General features: G+C 38.7%; 1 protein-coding gene across 4 annotated transcripts in view; it reads left to right on the forward strand.

Moving 5' to 3' along the window:
• The window catches only part of ROBO2 (roundabout guidance receptor 2), a 1014282-nt gene that overhangs the window by 942136 nt on the left and 59754 nt on the right, over positions 1–12392 (forward strand). For all 4 annotated transcript variants that reach the window (XM_064410930.1, XM_064410932.1, XM_064410928.1 and 1 more), the window contains 3 exons: positions 1116–1240; positions 3791–3962; positions 9517–9699. In XM_064410930.1, the coding sequence (XP_064267000.1) occupies positions 1116–1240; positions 3791–3962; positions 9517–9699 (480 nt within the window). The remainder of the gene's footprint in view (positions 1–1115; positions 1241–3790; positions 3963–9516; positions 9700–12392) is intronic.

Genomic DNA, 12392 nt, shown 5'->3' on the forward strand with positions numbered 1-12392 from the left:
GGACCAGTTCCAAGCAGCTGCTATCCATCAGCTTTTCACCCCAGGGACTATACCTTAATATAATACAGTCGACCTCGGTGGCCTAGCTTGCCACTGTGGTGGAGTTTCAACACTTGCCTGGGAGCAAAGGAAGGATGAGGGGGGCTGCAAGAAGTCTTAGGTGGCTGAGCAGGGCCATACTGACAGTCTTCTTCCCTGGAAGCCACAGCCATGCTAGGAGAGCCCAGTATGGATATGGTAGATGCTCACAGAGGAGACCTTTCCATAGCAGAGCTCCTGCACCACTTCCCTGAGCCAGCAGAAGCACCCTGCTGCTGGTATAGCTGCAAAAGGGGCTTTGCCAGCATAGCTCTGGTCACTAATAACTATGTTTTTGGTTTTGGGTTTTTTTTCACGTTTCTAGACAACAAGCAGGGCTGGCAAGCAGTTGTCTTGCAGAATTGGCCTTGATGTGCAGTGACCAGCCAAACAGCTGTGAATGGTTGAACTGAACATGACTCTGAAGAGACAGCAATTTGCCTAGGGGCAGAAAAGGACAGAAGTATATATGTGACCTAACTTAGCACCTGCTCTATTCACTGGTTTTTGATGTAAAGCCATGAACATTTTAAGCCTTTTCCAGTTTGGACATGCAGTTCTATGTTTAAACCTGGTATTGTCTTCCTGGAGAGCAAACAAAAGAGGATCATTAAATGTTGGCTGCTCACATAATTATTAGACCATGTAAAAATAGAAGAACCAAAACAGCTTTCAGGCCAGGTGAAGCAGCCTCACATGTGACTTAGTTGATATATCCATAGTTATTCATGCATATTATGGAAGACAAAGGCAAATGTGAGAACACTTCCAATGCACACTTTAAGAAATGCCAAATATAAATAAATGAGGAGTGATTTGTGTTGGTTCTCCATTGTCACAAATTCCACATTGTCATTCAACCCTGTGCTTCTCTTTAGAAGGGCATTTTTCAACATTGTCAGTGCCTGACAAAAGTGCATCCCTAGGAGTGTAAGTTTTCTATATTGTCTGCTAGATCTTGCACTGCTTCAGCAAAATACATGTCCTAGCAAATGGATTAATGCCTTGCTTCTGTTTGCTCCCTCTCCTTGGTGTAGCTCCCAGTGCTCCTCCTCAGTCTGTCACTGTCCTGACAGTTGGAAATCACAACAGCACAAGCATCAGCATCTCCTGGGATCCTCCCCCTCCAGATCACCAAAATGGAGTCATCCAGGAGTACAAGGTACACACCATGTCTTGTGGGAGGGTTGTGTGCTTAGGGAAACAGCCTGCTTGAATTACAGAACAATAGCACTGTTTATGGATTTAGATTCTGACAGCATTTACAGCTGCCCATATAATTATATAGAGAAAGAGGACTGACTGCTTATGGATTTCTTTTTATTATTATTATTATTATTATTATTATTACTATTACTATTATTATTACTGGTGTTTTAAAAAGCAAAACCACCATGAGATGGATATGAAAGAGAGCTGTAATTTCTAGCCAGTTTGCAGTTCTTATCTTTCTAGCTTTTCCCTGCTGTGGAACAAGAAGAAGAGGGAATATTTTTTTTTTGCAAGGGGCTTCTGCACTCCAAAGACAGGCAGTGAAGTCCCTGTCTTGGAGTACCTTCAATCTGTCAGCAAAGCTGGCAGAAAAGTTGCTTTTTATTTCCTCCGCAAAAATGCTAATCCTAATACTACAAGGTCAAAGTCAAGGACTGGGGTTCTGGGAGAATTCAAGACTTCTTCCAAGTCCTGTCTCTATCAAGCTTCACAACCTAGAGTGCCAGGTTGTTTCCTCTGAAAAACAGGTTGAACACAGCTAGTATATCCAAAGTTTGCTACATGAGAGTTTCTTGCATTGGTTGTATTTTCTTCTTTTTTGTTGCTATGGTGGCTCAAAATATCCACTCCTTATACATTAAATGTTGTTGTAGTCTGTAATTTCATACTAAGATCACTTTTGCACAAGGATATTTTCACAACATTAAGAAAAAATGCACTCTGTTATTCAGGTGGAGAAAATGATTGGGCGAGGTTCAGCCTTGTCACAGCATGGAGCACAGTTTGGTAAATTAACCTTGCTGTGCCTGGCCTATATACACCAAATGTGAAATGTTTAATTGAAATGGACTAGGGCAGCTTTCTTGACAGTCTCACAAAGGGTGGAAGTGGTGACTGCAGCTTGTTTCACATAAAAAGATTTTTTCTCCCTGCTGTATCTTAAGGGAACACAGCATGAAGAAGGAGAAAGTGCTTGGCTTCTAAATCAGATAATGGTTCAACCTCTTCCAGCTTTTCACTTGGTCAGAGGGATGCAGTAAATGCTCACTATGTTTATGTTTAGCATAGCACTTCTTTTGTTTTGCTTTTAGTCAATATCAAGATTTATTAATCCCAGGATTTTATTGATCTAATTTTTATATCAATTAATAATTATCCTTTGGTTTAATTAATCTTGATCCTGACTCCAGTATAAGTCAATATAAACCATCCAGAACTTATAGGCAAACGAGTAAAGCATGCTTCTAAAGTACAAAACATGTAGATGTGAAATAAAGTGGGCTGATGTCTAATAAAAGCTGTGTTCCAGGTGAGTGCTCAGGCCTCTGGGCTGTGTATAAAACTGGCTGGAGTCACTACCTATTACAGCCCTCCTGTGTCAGATTAGGTGGCTGCCTGAGTAGTGAACTGGCTACAGTGAATGGTGCAGAGTGTCTAATATTTATTTGAGTATAAAATAATTGCTGAAGTTCCACAGTGCATTTTCTAACAAATTGAAAGCAGATCTGTTGACTCCACTTCAACCACCAGAATGCCTGTTAATTCATTCATTAATTAAATGCTTTTAATTAGGGGCATCTCATAGCTGTTGTAACCTAAGACTGGGACAGACAGAGAGTGAAGGAATGAATGCAATAGTTACTCACTTTAAAGCATTCCGGCTGGCAAATAGGATCACCTTAGGTTTAGGAAAACAAGGTGTTTTTTTTCCTCTTCAAATCTTTCTCAGCATTTCACAGAAAAAAAAAAGAGAGAAGGTGTCATAAAACACTGAGTAGGGTCAAAGTAGGTGTAAAGATATTGCTGTTGCTTAGATGCATTAGTTTGTCACTGATAATTGTTTCACCAATAGTGTTTTCTTCTGCTGTTATTTTTATGTAAGCATACCTGTGGTATATTTATGCATTGATTTTCTTGTGTCGTAGTGGATGCTTTCTTTAGTAATACAGAAGCAATATTTGTAGATAGCATTAACTGAAGAAACATGCCTAGAGGTTGGTTTTGAAACCTCTTTGGAGAATCTTGTGCAATGAAAGGAAGTTGAAAAAATTTTTGAATATTGTTTATTCTTTAGTGCTTTAAGAAATGTTTCAACCTGTGCTCATATCCTTTTGCTATTCAGCAGGAAATTTATAGAAAATAATGTGGGGTTTTTTTACACAAAAGGTTTGATAAACCAGATTTTGATTAATGTATAACACATCTTTGTCACTTGGATGATCTGGTCTGTGCTTCTAAGAAGTGTAAGCACAGAATTTGCACTCCATGGAGAGCCAGAGTCCAGAGAGGTATTTGCAAGCAGCTGGCTTGATCCTGTGCTAATCTGGGATACCTTGCTGAGCTAAATCATCCCAATTTCAGCTATTCCTGAGAGGAAGTAAGATTGTCAAGAGGTCCCAAATAAGCGATTGCCATGAAATACCTTGATATGTCATAACCATTTGCGATTGTGTGAGTGTGAAGAATTTCATCTCTTTTAACACATCAACTTTTGTCCCAGATCTGGTGCCTAGGTAATGAGACTCGATTTCATATCAACAAAACAGTAGATGCAGCCATTCGGTCTGTAGTAATAGGTGGCCTATATCCAGGTATCCAGTACCGCGTGGAAGTTGCTGCAAGCACCAGTGCAGGTGTGGGAGTAAAAAGTGACCCACAACCCATAATAATTGGTAAGTTATTGTCTCTTCTGTTGTTTTGTTTTGCCTGGGTTTTTTTTGTCGTTGGTTTTTGTTTTTTTTCGCTCAGAAATGCTTTCATACATCACTTCTGAAAGCGTAAAAATCCGTGGAGGAAAAGACGAGGTTTGGCTAGAGCTGGTTAGTTAGCTTTTACATCCCACTGCCTGATGATGTTTTATTCTCTTACTGCAGAGTTCTTGCAGACAGTGAAGGGAAGCATTTTCCCAAGACATATGAGAAAATGCAGATTGCCTAGTGAAACTGATTTAATGTTTTTGTGGTTTTTTAAATGAATTTACCAGTTCTACAGGCTGGCAAATGTGTGGATCCCGAGCTCCCTTTTCCTTCTGTTAAGATGGCTGGAATATTGCCTTACTCATTCCACTGGTGCCTAAGGCGCTATTTACCATTGTTTTTTGAATGTCTAAACTCAGTGTTTCTCATATATCCCAAGAAGACAAGTCTCCTCTGTCAAAGAAAAAGTTGTCTTTAGACTAATTAGGCAGCAAAGGTAGCATTATCATCCCAGCCTTTGAAATAGATGTTTCTTGGTAGTGGTCTCCATGCAGAACTAATTTCCTGACTGGAGAGAAACACAGGTTTTGTTTATTCTGAAATTTTTCCTGAGTATAAAATATAAAGATGGGAACAATATGGAAGACTAGAAGTAATTGTGTTTAGCAAACCTGAAATGAGCTCTGCAACGTAGAACTTCTTTTTAGTGCACGATACAGGTATTTTGTTGCCTTTATCTGTATGATCTAACTTAGTTATTACTTAATGGACATTTGTTTGTTTGTTTGGGGGACTTTTGTTGTTACTAAATATTTTCTTTCTAGAAAATGTTGTCAATACGCTATCCCAAACATGGACTAGTCCATTATGTGTAGACCCTTGGAAAAGGCTGTCCCATAAGCTTTGCTTAAATGTGTACTAATATTCAGGTTCTCCATTCATCAAAACAGAAGCTGGGATACTTCAGCTTTGAAGTCTCACTGGAGAGAAAAATACAAGAGTGGAAGTGAAGGTAGCACTTGGTTTAGAAAAGGCAGCCACAGAAACACCAAAGGGAAAACATATATATCCTGAAATGAAAACAAAAAATTGATTTTTGAAAATGCAAGAAACCCAGGACCTTTTTTAAAAAATTATTTCACTAAAGGGTCCATCTAACTAGGCACAAAATGCACTGCACTTATTCCAGCAAAGCACAATAAGTGCATTGCATTTTAAGTACATGGGTAGCCTTGTGTCACTTAATGTGTTGTGAGTTATACTTGCACCAAAGGTCTTTGCTGGATGATTCCCAGAATTCTTAGTGATATTTATTTGTTCCTCAAATGATCCCAGAATGTCTACTTCAATAAGTTTGTTTGGTGACATCTTTGCACATTTGAGAGTCATTTGCATGAAAAGTAACAGGGAGTAGTTTCTGTTTGGGTTATGTTTCTGTTGTCATTTCTGTTTGTCTTTTGGGAGCCTGAAGCTGGATGTGTTTATTACATATATGGTCTGTATCTCCCTTTTCTTTAGGCACAATTTTGCTATTGATTATGAATTGCTAGCAATTATTTCTCAATGTTTAAGTGATACCATTTCTGAAAAGCTTGAGTTGGCACCAAGGTTTGAATGGGAGTCAAAATCATAAAATATGAAAATTATTTTTTATGTAAATTAAAAAAAAACTAGTTACATGGATTTAAAATGAGCTAATGAATAAACCTCAAAACATCATAATGAATGGGAAAACATTATTGAGTTATTATAATAGAGTTCTGTATGGTCTGGTGCTTATCTATACCATTTAACAACTTGCAAACAGAATGAACAGCTCCAGAAATGCTGAATTATGGAGAGAACAGGTCAGTGGTGCAGGAGAGTTAAGCTGTGTTTCTAAGCAGTAAAAACTTTTAATAGTCATGAAATACAGAGTACAGTGTATAAAAAGAGGTGTTATTTTTAAATAGAGGATTCATTCTTCTAAAAATGTTTCGGGTTTTTTTTCTGAAAATAACTGGTTTTCATGGTGGATAATCAACTACTAGCCTCCCAGAGTAATTTTAGATAACAGACCTGTGACTATCCAGAAAGCAAAAAAAGGAGAATAGGAAGCAGTAGGAAGTATATTATTCCTTTAGTTAGAAATTGTCTCCCTGCTACAGGAATCTTGTGCCCATACTTTTGAAGCAGGATGTTGAAAAATTTTATAGAAGACTCAAAGAGGATCAAGAATAAAACTTTTATGATCACTAATGATATGCTAAAAAACATTCACTTGGAAAACCAGAAGTAAAATTGGAGATAAGGGCAATGCTGGTTGAAGCTGTAGCTATTATTTCTCTTCATCAGTTGGCCTGGTCCCTCTTACATTCCATCATTGGCATAATAATATGAGGAACAGCTGCAAACTTTCACAGTAATAGGTACAATCGAATCTGATGTGTCTAATTAATTTTTGGTCCGACAAATTAGTTTTGTTCTTCATTACTCTCCAATGGGAGGAAGACATTATATTTCATTATGGTTTTGTCTTCAGGAACAATGGAGCGTTACAGGTCGCACACTTCCCTTGTCTATGTTCTAATTAGTTGAACTGACAGCATTGTTACAGAACCACCTGCAGTATATGAAATAGTACACTGGTACCTTGGATGACATATTTATTACTTCTGCTTAAATATTATATAAAGAAGTACGAGACTAATGCTGTTTGTTTCCCCAACCCCCAACAATTATATTAATTTTATCAAAAGTCAGTGGGTAACATTCATCTGTCTCCATTTATTCTTCCATCATCAAACTCACAAAGCATATGTTATTTTGACATTTAAATGAATTATTACTTTTGCAGTTGTAATTACTAGGCACAGAAGGGTAAGAGCAAACAGCCAGACTGCAAACTTTAGAAGGTAATTTGGAGACAGACTGTATCTTCCTCTAGAAGAGAGGCAAAGCGTCCAATCTACTGAAACCTCTTCCCAGGCACTTTGCTGTTTGCTCTCATGTCCTCCCTTTCCAAAAGACTGTTTTCTGGTCTTAGAGAAGACAGGATCCTCAGATGTTTTTGGAGACTTTAGGGAAAAGAACTCATTCTTGAATCCAGGAGCATCCACTCCCAAAGCTGGTATCTCCAGCGCTTCCCTGACTGCTCTTCTCTTTGGTAGCACAGCTGTGTCTGAAGCAGTGCCAAGACTACCTGTTTCCTCACTGTCCCATTGCTTTGGCCTCTCCTCCAAAGGGCACAAAAATTAACTGCAAGTTAATGGTAATCAGAGCAACTCCAACTCCCATGCTAATTTCTACTAGAAAATTGATTTTGTGTCTGGAAGAGCATGCCAGGGAGAGCCCCTTTCTATTAGTTTTACTGTCAGCCCTTCCTCTTTCAGCACTGGGGTGCTCCTATGGATTTGTTCCATGGGCAGAAAAAAACATGGAAAATCAGATAAAGCAGCCACTGCTGCCTGCTTTCTCTCTTTCCCACAGCTGCTCACTCAGTTTCATTCTCACTGAATCAGCCCTGGAAGCCATTGGGCCTTTGGCAGTGGCAAGACAAAAGATGCAAATATGTCAAAGGACAGCTGCAGCTCCCAGAGCCTGATGCTGATAAAGTTTTCCAGCATGGCCAGTGTAGACTGGTGCATGACCCCTGTACTGGTGCACTTTTTGTACATCTGGCAGCATCTTTCTGTGGGACCTATTCCACTTGCTGGGAGCCTGTTTTGTTCCTTGCCCACAAGACTGAAAGCAAGCCAGGCTCTAGCACAGCTTCCACAGTCTGATTGCTAAAGCAGACAGACACCAGTACTAAATATTGCTGTAGTGCTGAAAGAAAGGAAGCCTAATAAACTCACCAGGGTCATCAGCAGTGTGATAGCAGTGGCATGCAGGGCACTGCATTTCTCCCTGATTAACCCAGCCCAGCTCTGAGTGCCACTGAGGGCCTGCAGCTGCATCATGGCAGGGGCAGTGCTGGACACAGTCCCAGAGGGACCTTCTCAAAGGATCCCCTTTTATAAAACATGGCTGTGTGAGCTCCAGATCATCTGCAAAGAGGTGTCCATGGAAATGGGGCTGGAAGTGTCAGACTTCTCAGATCTGCTCCAGCCAGAGACCCTGAGTGCTGGCTTTAGGCTGAAGCCAGCAAGCTGCTCTGTTGGAAGAAGTAAATCTAAGCATTGCTGAATTATAGAAAAGGAATATGTACATTTTCACAGCATGGCGTAATGATACAATACTTCTAATAATTTCCTCCTAGTGACCATTTCGGTGTTTTACTGCAGTGTTCAACTACCTTTATGGGTATGATAGACTCTCATAATTGAGAATCATATTGTTTGCATCTTCTTTGTCTCAATGGAGTAGCTACTCCTGCAGCTCTTCAGTGTGCATGTAGGCATCTGGTAATATTGCATAAACATTTCAAGGATTGAGCTATATAAATGCTTTTACTGGAAATGATGGATAATCTTTCATGAATTTCAAAACTGCAGATGTGGGCAGTTTGTATGAAATACACATAAAATAAAATTCAGGGTTTTTTTAAGAAAAATATGTTCTGCATTTCCTAATTTTAAAACTAACTATTTTCGACATTTTGAAAGTGCTGGCCCTAGAACTATATGCATTTCCTGGATTCCCATTCAGATTTTTATGAGCATTTGTTTTCAAGCCAAATGCCTAGCTTTTTCTTTTAGAAAAGTTCCCTTTCAGAGAAAGAGGGGCAAAAAACCAATGGGAGTATCTATTGGAATTTGTAGTTCTCTGCTGTAATATACAATTTAAGATCCTATATAGTAGGTTTTTTTGATGCATGTCACTTTAATTGGTATTCCAAGTAGTAATTATTCCTTGAAGGTTGGTGTTAAGAATTTTTATGCATATTCTAGGTGAAAAAAATAGCATCTGTTGCTGTGATTGTTCAGTGCATACAGTTAACTGTGTGATACTCTGCTTTGTCTCAAAGATGGTACACTTAGAATTTGTATAAACTGCTTTCCCCTTGAAATAATTGTGGAAAAATGCATCTTTGCCCCAGTGGAAAGTGCATTTATCTTATTGTACATTTCAAATTTGGAAGCTAGCATTCAGGGAAAAAAATTAGTTGAGTAAGAATTTTTGGCCTTCTAATGTAGCATATTTTGTATCTGGATTACTCATTTGGAAAAAGCTATTTATTGATTGCTTGGTTTATTTTTTTTTTATTAGTTTCCTGTGATCCGTTTTCTCATCGCATTCTGTTTACAATTATGGAAAAACAAACTAACAAATATGTATATTGTTAAAAAAAAGCTCTGAATTGGCATCTGTTAGTTTATTTAGGAGCATGGTATGGGTCTGTCTTTCCAAATATATATCTGCAAAATGTCTGTGGATTTACTCTGAAACACTGAGATTGTGGTGTGCATTGTTACTTCTTAAAGTTCTACTGTGGGTAATTCTTTTGAGATCCATTACTATTTTTTAGAAACCTTTAATTTGTTGTACTGTTTCATCATGCATTGCAGAATCCAGAATAACCTCATTCTGTTAATTTTCTCTTGTGCAGGAGGTCGTAACGAAGTTGTCATCACCGAAAATAACAACAGCATAACTGAGCAAATCACTGATGTGGTGAAGCAGCCTGCCTTTATAGCTGGCATTGGTGGTGCATGTTGGGTCATTCTCATGGGTTTCAGCATCTGGCTGTACTGGCGGAGAAAGAAGAGGAAGGGGCTCAGCAATTATGCTGGTAAGAGCAGTGACTTTATTGCCACCTCAGCAGGTGCTATCATAAAAAGAACAGGGACTACCAAACCTACCTAAAAACCACATTGAACTTACAGGAAAAGCATCCTGGGTGACTTCTGTATGCTTGTTTTAAATGTATGCTGTGAAATTGCTGGTGTATGAGAAGCTTTAAATGCATCGCTCGGTACCGCATTTCATCATTATCATAAGGCAGTATTTTTACATCTCCAGCACATCTAGCATTAAAAAAGTACAAAGAGGATTAGCTGTTCCTCTTGCCCCTTGCTCAGAAGGCACTCTGTTGGCAGTGCAGCATCATTTGTGTGTTCAAATATGAGTTAGACTAGACCCTTACAAGGAAAGTTAAAGAGTTTTTGTCTTCTTCTTCCTTCCTATGCATTTCCATGTCTCTGAAGCCATGTGCATGGCAAATAAGTGAAGGTACTTAATCAGTGACTTCATACTGATAGCTGGAAGAGTGATGTATTAGACAGAGTATTGTGGTCAAAATTTACCTAAGGCAGAAGCCATAAACAGTTTTGTCTTGGAGGCAGAACATCTTCTAATGTTCTCTTTCATTTAATGTTTGTTTCAGTTATAAATTAGTTTTTGAAAACTACATTTGGATAATTAAACACTCTTGCCAAATGAAAATATGTTCATCTTTCCCCAACCTTTGTTTTGTGTATTACTCTGTTTTCAGGATTCTTATGAATTTTTGGGAAGTCAGGTGAACTGTCATAAAATGGGTTGCTCTGAAGCCTAATTTAACACTCAAAAACCCCAGTTCTTCAAATATTGCAGTAGGTTCTTTTGAAGTTCTTATTAACTCTTAAAAAGAGAAAATATTTGCCCAGTTAAAGACGGAGCATATTTGATGTTGACATTATATCACATGTAAGTTATACAAGTTCCCTTCTATTTTACAAGTTATCAAATGAGAAACCAAGGACTCAGGTTCCCTAAATGGCTGAGCAACAACTTGCCAAAAGCCCACAATCAGTCGTAGCCAAATTGTTCCCAGTTCAGCTCCACCATAGTCAGACTCAATGTCCTGACTGGGCTCACTAAACCAGCAGGAAACTATTCCTTGTTGGTTTTCAGTCCTTCCTGCTGCATTTGTTTTCCACTGGCTTAGTAAAAGGGCAAGAAGACGAGCAGTGGAAAGAGAGAAAGGAGAGACCAGTGGCTTTTGGACCTTTTTGGTTTCTGTGGAACCTCACTTTGTGTCACCACATGATCTCTGCTATTTTTAGGTTGTGCTTTCTCCCAAGGTGGCTTTTTTCTCTCATTTAATAGCAGTAACTTCTACTCTCTGAGGGGTGGGCTGGTTTTAACAGAAATTGATATATATCTCACACACTTATACATGTGCTGAAATGGAATACATTAAGTATCAGTCTAGATCCCAAGATTTTTTCATTCTAGAGACAGCTGTGCTGTTATTTCTCTTAGGAAGTAGTCCTACTACAGCTTTGGGCACAAGCTAAGACTAGATTTTTCTTAAAAACGAGGATTATTAGCCCTGTATGTGAGTTGGCTTATTGGGGTGAGGGAGAATTGAGAGCAGTCTGTTATAACTTGAAGAGCATAGCTGTAAATAATTATAAACAGCATGTCTCATGCAACTCATTCCTTCTCACGGCATTTGCTGCATCTGAGTGTGATGTGAACATCAATTGCATCCTGAAATTGTGTATGCTTTCAGCAAGGAAAGTGGATAACAGATCATGCTTCAGAGTTCATCCTAATGTTTACAGCTTGGAGTACAGCATGTCCTCACAGAGAGTCTTCAAATGTGACTGTCAAAATCCACTGCTCATCTTTCCAACCATCATTTCTCATTGGCTGCTGGCTGGTTGATGCTTTAAGCTCAGCTGTTACGTCCTGCTCATGATATTCAACCCCAACTGAGTGATTTCCAGAGGAAACTCATGCCCTGCTATTTGCACTTTGTGTCAGGGTGTGTAATTCACTGTGTGTTTGCTTTCTTGTTTTGCAGTTCAGTCCTTCACCTTCACCCCTGCAGGTACTGTCCATTAGTCTGTCTATTACCTCACCAACACACAATTTCAAGCACTAGCTATCAAAGTGTTTATGAACATGTGAGATATGAAGAATTAAAACCAAGCACAAGGAGAAATACTCTGGCTGCGTATCTGTGATAAAAATGTAGCCTTCATTCTCCTCTGGATTCCAGGGAAAAGTAAAATCTGCCACCATCAATGTCTCTCACTATAACTCTGCATACTTAACTCACCTAACTTTCTGAAATGCAGTTTTGAAAGTAATTTTCAGGAGCAGGTGCTTGAACTAACTTAACATAAACAATCATTATTCATATATAACTGAATTTTGATTTTAAAGCTCAAACAGTTTAGCAGATCCAAGTGGAGAAATGAAACTTTCTTCTATTTCAGCTCTCAATTAAATATGTTTACCTTACCGTGAGGTGCTCAGTCCTTCAAGCAATCTAGTCACTAACTGATGCATTCATTGACTTTACAGGGTTTTTGAAATTGAAATATTTGGGTTTTTTTCTTACTACCCCGCTCAGAGCTAGTATCCTATTTTTCTTATCTTTAAAAAGGCAGCATACGGTAGACTATTATAATAAACATGATTAAAGATACGTGAAGGATAAATGAAGAGTGGCTGAAACAGCAGGTTGCAAACACTTTATTCAACATATGA

This window comes from Passer domesticus, chromosome 2 (assembly GCF_036417665.1).
Source record: "Passer domesticus isolate bPasDom1 chromosome 2, bPasDom1.hap1, whole genome shotgun sequence".
In the NCBI taxonomy this organism is placed as follows: domain Eukaryota; kingdom Metazoa; phylum Chordata; class Aves; order Passeriformes; family Passeridae; genus Passer; species Passer domesticus.